We start from the raw sequence: 18,834 nt of genomic DNA, 5'->3' as shown, positions 1-18,834 counted from the left end.
CTGTTTTCCTTGGGTGACCCTTCAAGGGGGCATAAAGCCCCCAACAACATAGCTCCCAGGATCCCTGAGAGACACAAATGTGAAAAGGGAGACATGATGAATTCTAGATACAGAAAGATTTTTGTTTGATTTTCACCAACAGTTTGAGTGAATTACTGCATTGGCTTTAACTTTACGAGCTTCTATCCAGTGGTAATAAACAAGTCGATTCTTAGGCATTATAAACTTCATTCTCTTTAAAACACTACCCTCTCCTGTTCTTATGGGGGTATAACACTCACTATATCAGCTGCAGTTAACACCGCCTTGTCGGTCCGTCCATTTTGTCAAACTTAGCTAGCCCGGCTAATGTTATCTGGGCAGAGATGGATGACGGTGATGAGTCGGGTTTAATAATCTCTCATAACACGTCCTCGGGCTCCAAGTCAGGCGGGGACAAGATGTTTTCCCTAAAGAAGTGGAATGCTGTGGCCATGTGGAGCTGGGATGTTGAATGTGATACTTGTGCCATATGTCGTGTACAAGTAATGGGTGAGTCTTACTGTTGTTATCCATTAGCTGAATGCGGCTAACGGGTTTCGTCGTTAGAAAGGATAATATTCGCTAATGAATGCACCGAGTCTTTTGGAAAAAAAATACCACTATAACAGTTTTGTTTTCTTTATTCACAGATGCCTGTCTTAGATGTCAGGCAGAAAACAAACAGGAAGACTGTGTTGGTAAGATAATACAACAATGTCAGCACTTAAACACTCACCTTAGAGTCCTGACTATTAACATAGCCATGCTAATGTATGTGTTTGCTGTCACCGTCGCCCTGTAAACGGGAAGACAATTTAGTATGAAGGCCTTTATTGGACACGCGAGGGACTATTGAACCCGATTTTGCTTCCTTGCAATAGATTTGTCATCAGTGGCTTTATAGTGTTTCGTGCTGAGTTAGTTACGCTGCAGTGGAATATACAGATATGTTAAAAAATGTATGTGTATTTTGTCACAGACAAGTCATTAACTGGCCTTGAACGAAATGTAAAATAGCTCTTTTTTTGATATATTCAACAAATGTATTTGTATATATTTTTTTAAATCAGTTGAAGTGAATGTCTTTCATAAGCCTCACAAAACAACCTAATGCTACAGGGGTGTAACTCTAGTGAACACTAGTGACTAAAAATTCACAATGGCGTAGGCACATGAGTTTTGTTTCAGCACAGACACACCCCTATTGAATCCAGAGTTGACCTACACCTGTCATCTGACAGGTAGGCATGGTGAATTTACCAGCTGCACCTTTACTTCTTTGATTCCGGCCTAATAGTAATAATGAAAGTTATGCATTTAATTTGAAGCTGCCTGTTTTGACTCTGAAGGACACTGTTCATACAAAAGAGCACATGTTACTAACTGTCAAGTAGTCTGCGTGTATTGTTAGCTCATTTTCATTTTGTAGTTGCTAGCATGAAACTTGTCATTATTCATAGCTGAGTTATCACTTTTAATGGATGTGATGGAATCGGAGGTGTTGTTTCCCATTTGTCAGATAAAAATTGAAGTAATTATGTCCTGTTTGTGCAGAATATTAAATTGTGTCTTCTGTATTAAAAAAATATTGTGCATCAAAATAAATAGGTCCAAGAGAGCCCAATAAGTACAGAGTATAACATGTTTTAACCAAAGCGAGAACTGGCACTTGCTGAAATTCATTGACTGTAAAATATATATGTAAATGTAAAAACAAGGATGTAATTTAGTAATGATGTACTTCTGTCAGGTTCTCATGCCTAGGTTTCAAGATGTATGACTCCAATTGGTTTGGTTTATATAATTATTTTTGCAATACAGTCTGGCCTTCCATCAAAATCTTCACTAAAAAATGATTGCGATAAGAGATATGTTTCCTTTAACATCACAAGCCACTTTGAGAGAACCTAGCACATGTTTATGCTTTATGTTATCATTATATCATTTCATTTAATTTTTGATAAGAACCAAGCTGAATATTGTTTTTGTTTGTTCAATGTCTCTTGCTCTACTAACAGTTCTGTTTGTTCTTTCTTCCAGTGGTATGGGGCGAGTGTAACCACTCCTTCCATAACTGTTGCATGTCTCTGTGGGTAAAGCAGAACAACCGCTGCCCCCTCTGCCAGCAGGACTGGGTCGTTCAAAGAATTGGCAAATAAACTGTTTTGGGTTGGCTTGTTTCACTTGACTACAAACTGTACCTGCCAGTGGAGATTGATTTTTTTTTTTTTTTTTTTTTTTTTTTTTTTCAATTCTACCTTATTAATCCCCTTGCTCAACAACATTTGGGCAGACTTGGAGACACAGGGGAATTGAAACGGAGCCACACAACGCCTTGACAGAGTTCAGTTGAATCTGATCATTACCAACGTCCTGCTCCTTACCTCTGTCTATAATTATAATACTTTATCCTTTATGAATCCCCGTCGGGAAAATCCTTCTCTGCAATTAACCCATCATAGATGAACCATGAGCAGTAGGTTGCCATCAAGCAGCACCAGTGGGGCAGTTAGGGGTTTACTGTCTTGGTCAACAACACACAAGTGGGAGCCAGGAATCGAGCCAGGAACGGCCAGTTCCAAAGACGATTGCTCTATCTCCTGCACCACACTGCCCCCTCATCTTCAGCGCTGTTCTTGTCTCTGATAGCATGTGTCAGTTCTTGTCATGTCAGAAGCAGAGGATGGATAAATTGAGGCTTTGTTGGTTGGTGAACAATTGATTCCAGCCTGTAAAGATGAAGAATTATGGAGAGATTGATGAAATGTGTTACAGTGTGTGGCCATAATTCACATGTGGTGGAGTTTGGCACATCGTGAACTTGTTTGTCTTCACAAAAATAAACAATTTGGTAAAGCTGTGAACAGCTATACTCTCAAGTCTTTTTTTGTATATGTACTTTGACCTGTACTGAAATGTGGAGCAAAGACGAATTGTAATGTGTTAGGCTTTTTGGACTTTTTAACCAAAGAAGATGTTATCTTGTTAACCTATAAAACCCCATTGTGCAGAATTTGGATGGTTCGGTATCATGGTATCCAAAAACAGTGATATTCACTTAATTTCCTGCTTAGGCTGAAATACTGTGTTATAACGCAAAGCCAAAGCAAACTAATGCACAAAGTACGATGAGGAAATTTTATGTATAGTGTCAGGTTATGCTAAAGTAACATCACATAACATTTCAGGTACTAAAGCAAACTAATGCACAAAGTATGATGAGGAAATTTTATGTATAGTGTCAGGTTATGCTAAAGTAACATCACATAACATTTCAGGTACTAAAGCAAACTAATGCACAAAGTATGATGAGGAAATTTTATGTATAGTGTCAGGTTATGCTAAAGTAACATCACATAACATTTCAGGTACTATACACCATTCCAAACAACTATAAAAAAAGTATGTAACCATGCACAAATGGTTACATCATGATTTGCCATCCCAGATACATTAAAACTTTCTTTATCTTCAGAGAATAAATTACCCAGAAAATAAGCAAGGTATCAGCTAAAATGAGATCATCAGAATCCCTAAAACCAATAATGACTTCAGTAACAGCATGAATTTAGATAACAATGTCAAAATCAGCAAGGAACTATCTAATATTGTAATGAAACCATGAAACTCAACAAGACATTACCTGACACAAGTCATCATCTGTGACATCACACTGGTTGCTCTCTTCCTGCACTCATGCGGGATAACCTATAAATATACAAGACGAAAGCCTCTTAAGTCCAAACCACTAAGTTGCTTTCCCTGAGGTCAGTCTGGAAGTACATTTGCATGGACACTTACCCACTAACAAATCCCTGAGGTCAGTAGCACTGTCGCAAGACTAGTATAGAATGCCTGAAATGCTCTCTCGTGCCCGAAACCTGGAGATGATCGTGGTGCATCTGAGTAGTTGGGGTCCTGCTGCCTGCTTGTCTACCACGGGATACCTCCAGCATGAGTGATCTAGTGGGACTGGAAAACCTTGTGATGAACACAGCCTACCTGAAGGCTCGGAACATAGATCGGAATGCGTTGAGACAGCAGAGACTTGCTTTGACTCTCCCCAAACCAAAGAAGTTGTCCTCTCTGGCAGTGGGAAAGTACGAGTCTTTATGCGAGGAGCAGCCTATTGGAAGAAAGTTGTTTCAGCAGTTTCTACTCACCTCGAACCCCAGTTATGTGGCTGCTGCTGAGTTCTTGCAAGAACTAGGTGACTGGTGCTTTGCAGATAGTGAAAGCAGAGCAAAAGTCAAACAAATCATCTTGGCTAAGTTCTGTCAACCTGAATCAAAGTATTTTCTCTCCTATCTCACAGGGGAGGCTGCTGAAACATGTAGGCTTTTATCATACAAGAATTTTAATGAGCTAATGATAGGCAAGATGCGAGACGCTACAAGAGACTTTCTGAAGGAAAAACCTTTTTCAGAGTATTTGAAGAGCCCATTCTTTTATACATTTCTGCAGTGGAAAGAGTATGAGAAGCAGAAGATAACTGACAAATACTTTTATGAATTTCGGATATTGGGAAAAGGTGGCTTTGGTGAGGTAAGTGTAAAAAATCTAAAACTTGAGTTGCATAACCTAAAGATTAAGAAAATTAATTTTAATTGTTACGACTGAATCTAAAATGTAATTAATGATGCTGTGTAAAACTGACTTAATTGAAATGAATAGTCAGAACCCTTTAATCACCATTCGAATAACACTGGAATCAAACTACTCATGATACAAGAGATAAAAAATTTGTTTGGAATGTCCCTCTAACAAGTTTGTTTTCCATAAAGTAGTGTATTTAATGTTGTGAATCAATTTTAAAACTGGGCTTCTGGATATGAATAATTTTGTATGAAATAAGTTTTGTTCTGGGTTGCAGGTTTGTGTGGTGCAGGTGAAACACACTGGACAAATGTATGCCTGCAAAAAGATAAATAAAAGACACTTGAAAAAAAAGGGTGGTGAACGAATGGCCCTTCAGGAGAAGAAGATTCTAGAAAAGGTCAATAGCCTGTTTATTGTAAACCTTGTTTATGCCTATGACAACAAAACCCACCTGTGCCTGATCATGGACCTCATGGATGGTGGAGACCTCAGGCTCCACATTTATGAACTTGGAGAACGTGGGATCCGTATGGAACGTGTGGTTTATTATGTTGCCCAGATAACCACAGGGATCCTCCACCTTCACGCCATGAAAATTGTGTACCGTGATATGAAGCCCGAGAATGTGTTGCTGGATTATAAGGGTCAGTGTCGGCTGTCCGATCTTGGATTGGCTGTTGAGCTGCCAATGGGCAAAATGATCTGCCAGAAGGTTAGTGTGGTGACCTGTTCTAAGCTTTACCTATACTTCATCTGCATATACTTGTCCTACACTGCCCTCAAAGTATTTGTGATCTTTACTGAACAGAGTGGTTCCTTTAAAGGTGTAGGTTTGTGGGATCAATACACTGCATATGTAGGCAAACGTGTTTACTATCCTTTACACCCACAGTGCCTTTATATTATTGTAATTTTGTCCATTACAAGACAACATACGGTTCATTTGTTTTTCTGCTACCAAACTATACTAATGCTGCAAATCTGTTTGTACAGCCACCCTACAGGTAGGAATGGATATTATAGGTCATAGTCCTTATCTGAAACAAGAGAGCATAGCCCCGTGTGACCCAAATTAGTCGTATTAAAGGAGGCAAGACCCCAGATCAACGGTTAATCTTTGCTGTAGTAATTCTAGATATGGCCTCTCCGTAAAGAGATGAGTTGGTAAACCTTTCCAAACAAGAAAAGGCTATTTGGCTGAATAGTAAAGTGGAACCAGATTTAAAATGGGCCTTTAGGTCCAAGACCAATTACAAATATTGGGAATATGAAAGATACATAGATACAACACAGCTGTACAAACTAGGCTCATGTTAGCAAATGTATATAACAAACTGACCAGTTTCTTGACTCATAAAATATTTGCTTGTATCATTTTTCATACAATGGTACAGATGTATTTTTGAAAAACAAATGTGATCATTAAAATTGGGAAAGATATTGCTCAATTTAATATAATAAAGCCTAAAAGAATTTGAATCTTACTTGAGTCTTAATTTTTCCAGATCAACCATTGCAGTCTTTTTTTCTTTTTCAACATATTTGATCATTTTGATTTGGATTGTCTCCTCACTCAATTTCAAGTGGGACAAGCATTTCTTTGAGCTGGATTAGCAGTAAGAATAACTAAAGCAAGGTCTTTAATAGACAGAACTGAATATAACATTAACTTTAAACTTCTTCCCTTTGATCCTGACTTTTTACAAATTTTTGGCTAATGAAACAATTCCACTATAAAATCTTGGATATGTTTTTTTAGGACAGTCATCTGAATTTTAACGTCACCATTGAGGATATTTTTCAAAACCATGTCCTCTGGGATTTATGCTGTCACTAGGATGTGACCATTTGGTTCAGTAAATAATACAAGGCTCCAGACATGAGTGATGTATTGAAAAATGTTGTTCTTGTATATGTAACAAATGTGTAATCATGTCTTTGCTTTCTTGAGATTCTTCTTTATTCTGTGTACTATATTCCAGAGCAATGTATGACATTTTCCAATTTAATGCAGGTCATTGAATTTAAAGATAACAATAGGCCTGAAAGTTAAAATCAAGAGAGCAAGAGAGATCTAACTTTACATTTAGTTGACATTATCAATATTTCAGCTTGGTGATGCTGTTATGCTACTGGCAAGTAGCAGACTTTTACCGGTTGGTTGACACCAAAATGTGTTTCAAGTCTAAAAAGTTAAAGACTACTTTATTGCAGCACAATGGCCTCTGTCAGTGTATTATTCTTATGGTATGTGAGGTAGACAGCGGCCTCTGTTACACGTCTTAAATAAGGGACTGCTGCTCAGCTCAACGCCTGTGGAAAAACAGCATATTGGCATCACTTGGTCAGAGGGAGATGTAAGTACAAAAAATGTATTAAAAACAACCTAATTATGGACAGACCAAAATACCACAAAGACCTGTTGATCATGTGTATGTTATAAATTTGAGGGAAAGTCTTTTATTCTCCTGTCTGTGTGCTCAGGCTGGTACAACAGGTTACATGGCTCCCGAGATTTTGAGGCAGGAGTACTACAGCACGTCAGTGGACTGGTGGGCTCTTGGCTGCAGTATCTATGAGATGGTTGCTGCTCGACTGCCATTTAAAGACTTCAAAGAAAAGGTGCAGAAAGATGAGGTAAACCGTCGCACACTTGAGGATGAGTGCAAGTTCAACCACAAGCACTTTGATGCTCCCAGCAAAGACATAATCAGAAGCTTTCTAAAGAAAAAAGTGGAGCAACGCCTTGGGTGCCAGTAAGTAAAAATATATCACATGGGATTAGCATGGTTCTGGAACTTTTGATCGCATCTAACTTTTCCACAAATTATGAAAAGGGTGAAAAAGATCACCCTGCTAAAGTATAGAAATTTATTTTAGAAATGATTAATTTCAATAGAAATTAATAGAAATTACAAGTGAATCCCTGTCATAGGGGTGCTATTTAAAAAAAAAGTCGTACACTGATGAAAACAACACAGAAACATTGTCAAAAAATGTCTCTTCTCTTTTCAAATTGGATCTTGAAGGTAAAAATGAAGCAATGCTTTTCTTTGGGAAGTATTTGTATTATGTATATAAATGGGCTTGCAAAATTATTTTTACATAGGGTACATTTGATCGGTAAAGGCCCTGTTTAATAATGACCGCCATTGGTACTGATGACCTACAGGGAACCAATGGAAACTGGGCTATTTTAGGTCAAAGGAGATGAGGAAGGCGTGTTTGGAAGCAGAGAGAGAAGAGGAAAGGCAAGAGTCTGGGACTGAGAGTAAGGAGAGTAGTGGTCGACATGATCCAGAGAATGAAAGTGAATACACTGTGTGTCAAGGAGACCAGGTGGTAGTAAGACCAGAAGCTTGGGAGCAGACTTTAAGTTGTACTATCATGGTACTGACAAGAAGAGAAATGGAGTAGGAGTTATCTTGAAGGAGGAGTTTGTTAGGAATGCTCTGGAGGTCAAAAGAATGTCAGATAGACTTATGAGTCTGAAATTGGAAATTGAAGATGTAACGCTCAATGTTGTTAGTGGCTATGCCCTGCACTTGGAAAGTGAGGTTGAGGGGTAGGAGAAGTTCTGGAAGGAGCTAGATGAAGTGATGCAAAATATCCCCAGAGATGAGAGAGTAGTAATTGGTGCAGACTTCAATGATCATGTTGGTGCAGGCGATAGAGGGGATGAAGTGATGGGCAAATTTGGTATACAGGATAGGAATGCAGAGGGTCAGATTGGGACAGAGGGATCAAAAAGGATGGAAATGGCTGTAGTGAACATTTTTTTTCCAGAAAAGACAGGAACATAGGGTAACTTATAAGAGCGGAGGTAGGAGCACGCAGGTAGACTACATCTTGTATGCCTAGGTAAAACGAGGTAACCTGAAATAGATCAGTGACTGCAAAGCAGTTGCAGGTAAAAGTGTAGTCAGACAGCATAAGATGGTGGTTTGTAGGATGACTCTGGTGGTAAGTAAGATTAAGAGGACAAAGGCAGAACAGAGGACAAAGTGATGGACGCTGAAAAGTGAGGAGTGTTGTATGGTTTTCTGGAAGGAGTTGAGAAGGGCTCTGGGTCAATGGGTCAGGGAGAGCTTCCAGATGTTTGAACAACAACAGCTAGTGTTACAAAAAGACAAGTAGGAGAGTGCTTGGTGTGTTATCTAGAAGGGAAGTACTGCAGATAAGGAGACTTGGTGGTGGAATGAGGAAGTGCAAGAGTATATCCAGAGAAAGCGGTTAGCAAAGAAGAAGTGGGATACTGAGAGGACTGAAGAGAACAGGAGTACAGGGAGATACAACGTAAGGTAATGATTGGGGTAGCAAAGGCAAAACAGAGGGCGTACGGTGACCTGTATGCTCGGCTGGACAGTAAGGAAGGTGAGAAAGATCTCTACAAGTTGGCGAAATAGGGAGATAAAGATGGAAAGGATGTGCAACAGGTCTCGGAGATGAAAGACAGAGAGGGAAATGTATTGACAGGTGCTAGAGGAGTGATGGGAAGACGGAAAGAGTACTTTGAAGAGTTGATGAATGAGAAAAAAGAAAGAGCAGCAAGGGTAGGAGAGGGGACTATTGTAGACCACAAAGTAGCAGAGATTAGTAAAAGTGAGAGGTAGCGGTAACATTTCTGACTGGATTATTCAACAAGATCTTAGAGAGTGAGAAGATACCTGAAGAATGGAGACAAAGTGTGATGGTGCCCATTTTTAGGAATAAGGGGGATATGCAGAATTGTGGCAACTATAGAGGGATAAAGTTGATGAGCTATACAATGAAGTTATGGGAAAGAGTAAAAGAAACTAGACTGAGAGCATCTTAGTCAGTATTTGTGAACAGCACTATGGCTTCATGCCTTGAAAGAGTACTACAGATGCAGTATTTGCTTTGAGAATGCTCATAGAGAAGTACTTAGAAGGCAAGAGGGAGCTGCATTGTTTTTTTTAGAACTAGAAGAAGTATATGACAGGGTGCCAAAAGAGGAGCTCTGGTTTTGTATACGGAAATCTGGAGTGGCAGAGAAGGATATTACACTGGTGCAGGGCATGTATGTTAGCTATGAGAAGGTAGTGAGGTGTGTTGTAGGGGTAACAGAGAAGTTCAAGGTGGAAGTGGGACTCCATCAGGGATCAGCTCTGAGCGCCGTCTTCTTTTCAGTGGTGATGGACAGGCTTACAGATGAAGTTAAACAGGAATCCCCATGGACTATGATGTTTGCAGATGACATTGTGATCTGTAGTGAGAGCAGGGAACAGGTTGAGGAAAGTCTAGAGAGGTGGAAGTTTGCACTGCAAAGGAGAGGAATGAAAGTTAGTTCCAACAAGACAGAGTATATGTGTGGGAATGAGAGGAACTCAGGTGGAACGGTGAGGCAACAGGGCGTGGAGATCCAAAGGTTGGAGGATTTCAGGTAAGTCAGATACAGTTTAGAGCAATGGAGAGTGTGGAAAAGAGGTGAAGAGACAGGTTCAAGTGGGCTGGGAAGGGGGGAAAAAGTGTCAGGGGTACTATGTGATAGAAGACTATCAGCCAGAATGCAACAAAGGGTGGGTAAGACAGTGGTGAGACCAGCGATACTGCATGGCCTAGAAACAGTTTCAATAACAAAAAGACAGGACGCAGAGCTAGAGGTTGCAGAGATGAAGATGCTAAGGTTCTCTTTGGGAGTGACCAGGATGGATAGGATCAGGAATGAGTCTATCAGAGGAAGACCACATGTTAGATGTTTTGGAGAGAGGGTCAGAGAAGCCAGACTGAGATGGTTCAGTTATCTGCAGAGGAGGGACAGTGAATATATTGGTGGAATTTGAGCTGCCAGGCAGTAGGACTCTAGGAAGACCAAAGAGAAGATTTTTGGATGTAGTGAGAGACGATATGGAGGTAATTGTTGTGAGAGAGAAGGATATAGATCATAGGATTAGACGGAGGAGGTTTATTCGCTGTGGCAACCCCTGAAGGGAAAAGCCGAAAGGAGAAGAAGTACATTTGGAATGAAGATTACACTATGACATGTTTTGGCTTTAACTGTTTCTTGTAAACGTTATGGACTATCTAGAAATCAGCACACCAATCACATTTTTCAGGAAAAACATAAATATTTCCTTAGTGATTAAAAGACAAAATGCCATATGTAGATTGCAAAATAACTGAAATGAGAAAATGAAGACAAAATAATCCCACAATGAATGAGAAATTTACTGAAAGTTTGCTACAAAATATTAAGATTAAAATAATGGTTATTCTAGCACCCCGATATTCTCATATTATATCTTAATATTTGCCCAATAATTTCTCCGCTTGGAGTGGAATATAACCATAACAAAACTGCACTATCCCATGAGATGCACCAATATAACAGAAGAAAACCTATATGATCATTAAAACATCACTAAAATCACAGCTTACACATATTTACATATTTGATCTGTTTCTGTTTTGTTCATATTTCATCAGTAGTAAGAGTGCTGCTGCTTAGTTTTTTCCCCCCATTTTTTTCTCTTTGATACTAGAGGTGATGATCCACGAAAACACACATTTTTTAGCAGTATTAATTTACGTCGACTGGAGGCGGGTTTGTTAGAGCCACCCTGGGTACCAAAGTCCAACGTGGTTTATGCCCGGGACACAGGTGAGTTCAGGGACACGTCTGAAGTCAAAGACATTAAGTTTGATACCAAAGATGAGAAATTCTTCGAGGAGTTCAGCACGGGTGCTGTTTCCATCCAGTGGCAGAAGGAAATGATAGACTGTGGGTTATTTGATGAGCTGAATGACCGTAAATTGAACTGTGATGATTGTCGGACTGTATGGCGATCCAAGATGTGCATCATTTTGTAAGCACAAAATGCTTACATGCATACACAATAGGGCATAAAACAACAACTTCGTTACTTGAAAATATTTAAATACGTGTCCTTATTTTGGTTCCTTTGGTCAAGAAATGCTTGGTGCTTCTCGGTATCTCTTATTACATTTTTTATGGAGTGGCCAAATCCTCAAAAGCTTTAAAATATTAATGTATAGCACCAAAAAAACAGTTTTCATCTGCTCACAAATGACGCACTTAGTATTGCTTACCAGTCATTGTGTTGTTTGCATAAGATGATAAACTTATACCTACAGTGTGTTTAATTCATTGTCATAGTTAGAATTTCTCATGTGGAAAAGGTTTTGTTGCAGTAACAAGTTAATTGTTTATGTTTTGTTGAGTGAGTTTTCATTATCCTCGTGCAGTAGACACAAAGGTGCTTCTTGATTAAACAACTGTTGTTATAGTTTTCGGAAAATGTCTGAGAGGAAAAATATGCAAACATCCTGTTGCATCTGTTGCTTTTTACCTCACACATGCTTCTCGGTTAGAGTGCAGTACCTTCATAGTTTCCATTTCCCTTTTCTGCCAATTTGGCGAGCCTAAGTGCATACATGTGTGTCTAAACAAGCAACAACATAGCTGAGTGTCACTTCATGGTTTATGATCAGTTTTTGTAATGTAATACAGCCTATTGGTTCGAAAGGCTTAAGTTTCTCATAGATTCCTTTGAGTCCTTATCTAATGCGAATGGCCACATTTCATGAGATTTCAGAGCAGCAGGCTGGTGTGAGGTGGCAGATGTTAACCACAAAGTGCCGCCATATTCCCATAAAGTGCTTTCAACCTCTCGCAGCAGTGTTCATCATCCCCATTAACCTGGTTGGTATTTATTTGCACCAGATGACTTTTTCAGCTTTTATGAGAAGATGCAGGGAGCCAAACTGTTGTACTTTTGTGCTAAGAAACATAACTTTGGCTTTAAGACCACCTTATTACCCCCAAAACAACGGACAATTACATATGAACCACCACTTTTATCACACAGCATAGCTACAGAAATGTACTTCCTGTACACTACATCTTTCATAGAGCTTTCATATATTGTTACATCTTGAAGCTATCTAGGGATATTATTGTTTGACAAAAGATTCAGTAGTAAAGAAATTCATGTCCAAAAGGTAATGCTAAATATGTTTTAGTAATAGTAGTAGTTGTGTGTTAAGGTGAGGGACAATTCTGTCCTAAGAGAAAAAAAGACAGGTGCTTTTGAATGTAAGAGACAAAAAGTAAGTGAACTTTTGTAAGGTAAAGAAGCCAAAAGAGACAAAAGTTTCAACGCATTTATTATGACCAGAAATAAAATATGATCATAATAAAATAAAATGACAACCTGATATGACAGTTCAACATCGCATTTTATCTGAAGATAAAATAAACTAATCAAGCAGTTAATACTGGTTTGTTGTAATTAAAATGTATTACATTCCAAGTTTAATTTATGTTCCATGGTTACAGTCTTTAAGTTATAAAATTAATTTTGATGCTGGTCTGCCAATGAAATGTCATAACCTTTTGTTTTATGATTATTGTAATCTATTTTTTTTTTAATTGATGTCATCATTCTACATGCATGGATTAATTTAATTTATCTATTTAACTGTATGTTTGAGCAGATGATACCATTTGTATGAAAATTTATGTTGGAGAATGAAAAGGTAATTAAAAAACACATGATTAATTTTCAGAGCTCAGACAACGTGACAATGTTTTAGTTGTTTGAAGGAATTCTCCGGAGAAAGATACCATCTACCATCATCTATTCAAACAGCCAGCTTGTGTTTGTGTGTTTGGAAGAAAGTGAGCACAGGCGAGAGTGTATTGTTCATTTCTCAGTGTCCACAATCTCAGTTATGAGAGGCACGTAAACGTGAACATGCATTGCGCTTATTCCTGAGAGAGGGTCACTTCACTTGGCTGAGAAGTGCCTCCACTGATGATCGACTGTCATGATATTAGAAGGTGGTTTCGATGGAAATTCAAGATGTAACCAGATCATCATCGTCATCTGGAGAGGTGGAGTGAGGACTGCGCTGTGGACAAAGTGATGACAAGACAAACCTTGGAAAAGGTCTCCAAGAACATGATTTTGCCAGACACAGACAAGCCTCTCCCAGGGCTCAGTTGCCCTTCGCTTGTCATCATGTAGTGACTGCTGCCTTATAATACACACATTCGTCCACACATGCATTCATGCATGCAGATAACGCAAGCATGTATTCAGTATGCATTATATACAGTACTTGTCACAGAGCATTATGCAAGCAAATGTGTGAACTTCAAACAAACACACGGAGGCACACACACTCACATACACACAATCTTATTACCTCTGTAGAGGCAGGCATGGGGTTTTAGAGATCAAAGCAGGACAGGGTGTAATTTGGTATCTCCATTTGTTGCATGCCCATACTCTGGATTCACATCAAAGGCATGTCCCACACTTCAGCTCTGCCCTGGCATCCTTGGGATGGTATCACATGTAGCAATACTGTTGCCTTTTCCCTTCATTGGGTGTGAGTGTGTATATGTTTTTATGCATCTTTGTAAATGTGTGTGTGTCTGTGCCGCATTTATAGTGAGGTAAACATGAAATGTGCAGTGACTGGCGTCCGTGGGTATACCAGGGTGTGACTGAGAGTGTGTGTTAGGATTTAGGAGGTGAGAAAGTAGTTAAACATTAGAGACAGAGAGGCAGTCTATGCAGGGGAAGTAAGTTACAGCCATGTGGGAGAAGGCCTGAACAGGGAGGAATGAGAGCAGTTTTGTGCACTGTTTCATACTCAAAACCAAAGGTCCTTGCAGGGTCTCTAATGGTTCAGATTCCATTTTACATTTTGCAATAAAGAAATCAAGGAAGATAGCAATGGAATCGAGCTTAAACACAGATTGGAATTGTGGGGCTAACATAGTGATCCTTAATGTGCAAAGCCAGCAGAGTGACCCCACTGCCTCTTGGGAAGTGTTTAGTTTCCGGTTAACTTTTTACATTTTACATTTTGCAATAAAGAAAGCAAGGAAGATAGCAATGGAATCGAGCTTAAACACAGATTGGAATGTAGAGCTAACATAGTGATCCTTAATGTGCAAAGCCAGCAGGGTGACCCCAATGCCTCTTGGGAAGTGTTTAGTTTCTGGTTAACTTGAAATTTTCAAAGCATCATTGCTTAAATTCTTCACATTTCCACAAATAAGTGAATTCCTGCTGGGCTGTCCAAAAGAAACAGAGCATGTTCATTGTTCATGAGTGAATTTCTGTGTGTGTGTGTGTTTGTGTGTGTAAGTGTGCATATGTGTGTGTGTGTGTGTGTGTGTGTGTGTGTGCGTGTGTGATGTGTGAAAGTGTGCATATGTGTGTGTGTGTGTGTGTGTGTGTGTGTGTGTGTGTGTGTGTGTGTGGTGTGTAAGTGTGCGTGTGTGTGTGTGTGTGTGTGTGGGTGTGTGGTGTGTGTGAGAGAGAGGAGAATGGAGAGAGAAAGAGAAAGAGAGAAAGAGAGACAGGGAGATAGGGACACGGAGACAGACAAAAAGGAATTGTGAAGTGGGGGTTTAGAGAGGGAGAAAAAGAGAGAAAGAGAGATTATTTGTGGAGGCATGATATTCTTTCCGAGGCATCCAGACCTCAGACATCTTTCACTGCCAGCACTGGACAACGTCATGAAGAGAGCCTGATAAGCATAAAGCATTAAGCATAAAGCATAAAAAGATGTTGTTACTATTTACGTGAAGACCATTTACTGACATCCATCAATTCAAATACATTTTCAGCACCCTGAAAATGCAAAATAATAGAATAACACATCTATGCAATAACAGAATAACTGAATAACACACCAATGCATGGCATATCTAGCCCCATTAACCTAAAAAACTTACTTTTGTTGTAGAAATAAGGAGTATGAAGACAGTGAAGCAAAACCTACCTTTGGTCTCACAAGTCCTTAACAGCTATGAGAAATTTAAAATGTATGTTCTACAAAGGCTGCACCCCAGGAGACAAACCAAAGTAGGGTCTCAGGAGGTTAAAGTACCTCCCACAAACCTCAAAATGTTCTTGCCTCAGACTTAGCTTCTACTATACATTATAAAATGCCTTCTTTTATTTCTCAGTTTACCTGTTTCATTCTTCAGCTTTCTGCTCACCTGTCACCAAGATGAAACCAAAAAGAAAGAAAGAATAAGAAAATGATAGTCCCCTGAACAAGACAAATATCACAAGAAAAAGGCGTAAAGATGAAAAAAATTACAGCTTGCAGAAACGCAAGTTCTTGTGTAAAGGTCTCTTATATCTGCCCAAGGATGGATTGACCTCAGCAACTCAAATGAATTGAAGGAAGAACAAAAATTATACTTTATCAGTGAGAAGTTTTACAGCCTTTCTTCTTGTGAGCTATTTAAAAAAGGGGCCTGCAGCCCATGTTTTAATATAATTTGTGTAGAGTACACAATGCTTTCCCGGAAGGTCACTGACCAACTGGATTTTAGCATTGAAGTTTGCGAAGACATTTCTGTCTAGTGTCAGCTTGCACATGTTTTACCTAATATAAAAAAGTGCTTTTAATGAGAAAAGTGTTTTCACTAGTATAGTACAAGTATAAAAGCAAACATTTCCACCACATTGAATGTCAGTGAGACAAAAACAGAAATATGACCTGTGGGGTGGTGTCAGTTTCCCCTGTTGTATCTAATTTGATTTAATTAGCAGTCCTTATTGCCCTCTTTGTAAATGGTAAAAAAAAGATGATGACAGTTGGTGTAAAAGATGTTTGGGACTGAATCCAATTCCATCTCCATTGTTAGTATCTATTCTGTCACTGCATTTCAAAGACTCACTGTCACTGTATTTATACAACTGGATCAAACTGTAAAATGATAGCTATTTCTGTCACGAGAAGAAAGGCCAGTACCAGTCTGTCCTCAAGCAAAAGATCCCGGTGCCTTTTTAAACCTTGACTAATATCGTGCCTTTATTTACGCAAGGAGGGAGTCTTTCGACTTCTGCATATATGCATTTCTTATTCTGACGAACAAGTGAAATGGGGATGAACGTCTGTCTTTTCTGTCTTGTCTATTCAGCTGAGCACAATTTACTACCAGTTCTTTATCGGCAACCTGAACAAAAAAGAAAAACCTTTTTGTCGTTGGTGAGTGGTGTTTTAAACTTGAATATGATGGATTAAAGGGCTTAGCATTTTCTTGTGATCATCATCAGGATGTGCTCTATATGCCCACAGTTATATTCCAGGACAGATTGTTACTCATTAACACATGCAAACACGCACACAAGCATGCATTAACTCCCTACTTTTAATGTCCCTTACTTAATTGGACTCAGTTAAAAAAAAGTGTAGACTGACCATAACTAGTTAAAAAATCAGTCCCCATTAGGGACAGTGGGTTTATTCTATTCAGTACTAGTAACAAGTAGACCTTAAGACTGCATTGTTAAGTGAAGTTCCTCTGTCTGCATTACTAAGCAGCAGTAATCCATTCATATCTATAAGTGTGTGAGTATATATATACCCTTCTTCTTCTTCTTCTTCTTCTTCTTCTTCTTCTTCTTCTTCTTCTTCTTCTTCTTCTTCTTCTTCTTTCGGCTTTTCCCGTCAGGGGTCACCACAGCGAGTCATCTTTCTCCATCTAACCCTATTCTCTGTATCCTCCTCTCTCACACCAACTACCTTCATATCCTCTCTCACTACGTCCATAAATCTTCCCTTTGGTCTTCCTCGAGACCTCTTGCCTGGCAGCTCCAATTCCATGAGTATATATATATATATATATATATATATATACCCTACATACATAAAATATAAACATAAACATGCTTTTCACACTGTTAGAACATAATCATTTGTCAAACTGTTGTTTTAAATTAATGAAAGATTATCGCTGGTGGTACAAGTAAAATTGACTGATTCTTTGGAGATATGCAAATATTACCTCTTAAGGTCAGAATAAGCAAACACATCCTCGCACTCACACACATGCACACACGTACATTCACACAAAGATTCACACACACGCATACCCATAACAAATACATTTAGGCAAGACCCTGGAATCTGAAAAGAATTTTTTGATGGAGTGCCCTTCACTTCTCATTTGCCGTTTGAGTTGGCATTGGTGGACTTCTCTTATATTTCCCGTGTACAGGCAACTGTCCCACCCCTTAACCACCACCAACACACACACACACACACACACACACACACACACACACGCACACATGCACACACGCGCACACACGCACACACGCATGCACACACACACACACACACACACACACACACACACACACACACACACACACACGGAGAGGCACTAAAAGCTTCATGGTGCCTGTAGGGAGTCAAACTGCTCTCACCTGTTGTATCTGGCAACCTAAAAGGAGACGATTAGTGCTCAGCATTTACAATAAGCTCTTTGTTCCCTTCTCTCCCTCACTCTCCCTTTCTGCCATCTCATACTAGTCGTCTGTTGCTTCTGCCTCTGCTTATTTTTCTCTCTGTCAGGCCCTCTGTCGTCCTCTATTTATACCCTCTCAATGTCTCTCTGTCACTCTTTGTATCCCTCTTGGTGCTGCTATTTCTGTCACCCTCTCTCTTCACTTTCTTTGTCTCTCTCTCAATCTTTCTTGTGGTCACAATGCCAGTGTGCAGAAAGCAGTTGAGAACTTGAGAATCAGATATCATCGAGGTGATCCCTTGCAAATACGCTTCATAACACTGTGCGTTTCTAATGCAGAGGTCTCATTGCTCTCATTGGCAAAAGCCTGATTTTGGAGTTTGTTCATAACATTTCGGAGTTATGATTTGAGAGTATTTTATTTTATGAATGCAATTTCTTTCCTTTTCTGCAAAATTTTCACACCAGGAGTTACAATCTGTATGTAAGAGTGGATAACACATTATTTTGTGTATGCTGACAACACAGAGGCAGTAAATAACCTGGGTGTAGTATTTCTTCTGTAACAGACATCAATTTACAACTGTATAAAGGGGTCTCATGACCCAGTTTGAAGACCTCCATGAATAGAAAACATAGTAGGTAGCAATGAGGAGATGATCTTGAAATTAGATACTACAGAGTGAAAATACAAATTTAAGATACATTTACATGGGGCAAGTATCAGCTGTAAATATTGTGATTAAGAAGGTACCCCTTGAGTTTATTATTAATGTGGCACAGCACAGAATTAGTAATGACTTTATTTCACTTTATTTCACTTTATTTCACTCACTGATGCCCTGGACTTGAGACATGAGGGACATGGGAGGAATGCTGAACGTTGAAGACACAAAAATCACTGTGTTTGATTTCTAAAGTTAATAAATGTTCAGGTGCTCCTA

The 18,834-nt window shown here is 39.2% G+C and overlaps 2 protein-coding genes and 1 long non-coding RNA gene across 4 annotated transcripts; 2 read left to right on the top strand and 1 right to left on the bottom strand.

Moving 5' to 3' along the window:
• The first annotated feature begins 313 nt into the window (after positions 1-313).
• rnf7 (ring finger protein 7) lies at positions 314-2,893 on the top strand. The gene is made up of 3 exons (XM_086164400.1): positions 314-531; positions 672-719; positions 2,062-2,893. Exons 1-3 carry the CDS (start codon positions 366-368, stop codon positions 2,178-2,180), a joined length of 333 nt encoding a protein of 110 aa, XP_086020526.1. The 5' UTR covers positions 314-365; the 3' UTR covers positions 2,181-2,893.
• A 1,082-nt stretch (positions 2,894-3,975) lies between these two features.
• On the top strand, positions 3,976-11,456 carry LOC147224266 (rhodopsin kinase grk7-b-like). Of its 2 annotated transcripts, none has more exons than XM_086164398.1 (4): positions 3,976-4,566; positions 4,895-5,332; positions 7,105-7,376; positions 11,124-11,456. In XM_086164398.1, exons 1-4 carry the CDS (start codon positions 3,976-3,978, stop codon positions 11,449-11,451), a joined length of 1,629 nt encoding a protein of 542 aa, XP_086020524.1. In that variant the 3' UTR covers positions 11,452-11,456. The 2 variants fall into 2 exon arrangements, with proteins under 2 accessions (XP_086020524.1, XP_086020525.1); XM_086164399.1 differs by having other exon boundaries at positions 7,105-7,242; positions 11,124-11,143.
• A 1,554-nt stretch (positions 11,457-13,010) lies between these two features.
• Positions 13,011-18,618, bottom strand: LOC147224265 (uncharacterized). The gene is made up of 4 exons (XR_015107452.1): positions 17,850-18,618; positions 15,598-15,625; positions 15,104-15,150; positions 13,011-13,515 (listed from the first exon to the last, which is right to left on the bottom strand). It is a non-coding gene; the product is annotated as an uncharacterized LOC147224265 (long non-coding RNA).
• Positions 18,619-18,834: the final 216 nt, after the last annotated feature.

This window comes from Fistularia commersonii, chromosome 18 (assembly GCF_037954325.1).
Source record: "Fistularia commersonii isolate RoL2024-O1a breed Wild chromosome 18, RoL_Fcom_v1.0, whole genome shotgun sequence".
Taxonomy (NCBI): domain Eukaryota; kingdom Metazoa; phylum Chordata; class Actinopteri; order Syngnathiformes; family Fistulariidae; genus Fistularia; species Fistularia commersonii.
This window is presented reverse-complemented; position numbering and strand designations above follow the sequence as displayed.

What these genes read in the sequence shown, in the direction of transcription:
- rnf7 (XM_086164400.1), top strand. Translation starts at nt 366, where the DNA reads ATGGATGACGGTGATGAGTCGGGTTTAATAATCTCTCATAACACGTCC. An exon ending in ATGTCGTGTACAAGTAATGG is followed by an intron (nt 532 to 671) that starts GTGAGTCTTACT and finishes CTTTATTCACAG; the next exon opens with ATGCCTGTCTTAGATGTCAG. An exon ending in CAAACAGGAAGACTGTGTTG is followed by an intron (nt 720 to 2,061) that starts GTAAGATAATAC and finishes TCTTTCTTCCAG; the next exon opens with TGGTATGGGGCGAGTGTAAC.
- LOC147224266 (XM_086164398.1), top strand. Translation starts at nt 3,976, where the DNA reads ATGAGTGATCTAGTGGGACTGGAAAACCTTGTGATGAACACAGCCTAC. An exon ending in GCAAAATGATCTGCCAGAAG is followed by an intron (nt 5,333 to 7,104) that starts GTTAGTGTGGTG and finishes CTGTGTGCTCAG; the next exon opens with GCTGGTACAACAGGTTACAT. An exon ending in GAGCAACGCCTTGGGTGCCA is followed by an intron (nt 7,377 to 11,123) that starts GTAAGTAAAAAT and finishes CTTTGATACTAG; the next exon opens with AGGTGATGATCCACGAAAAC.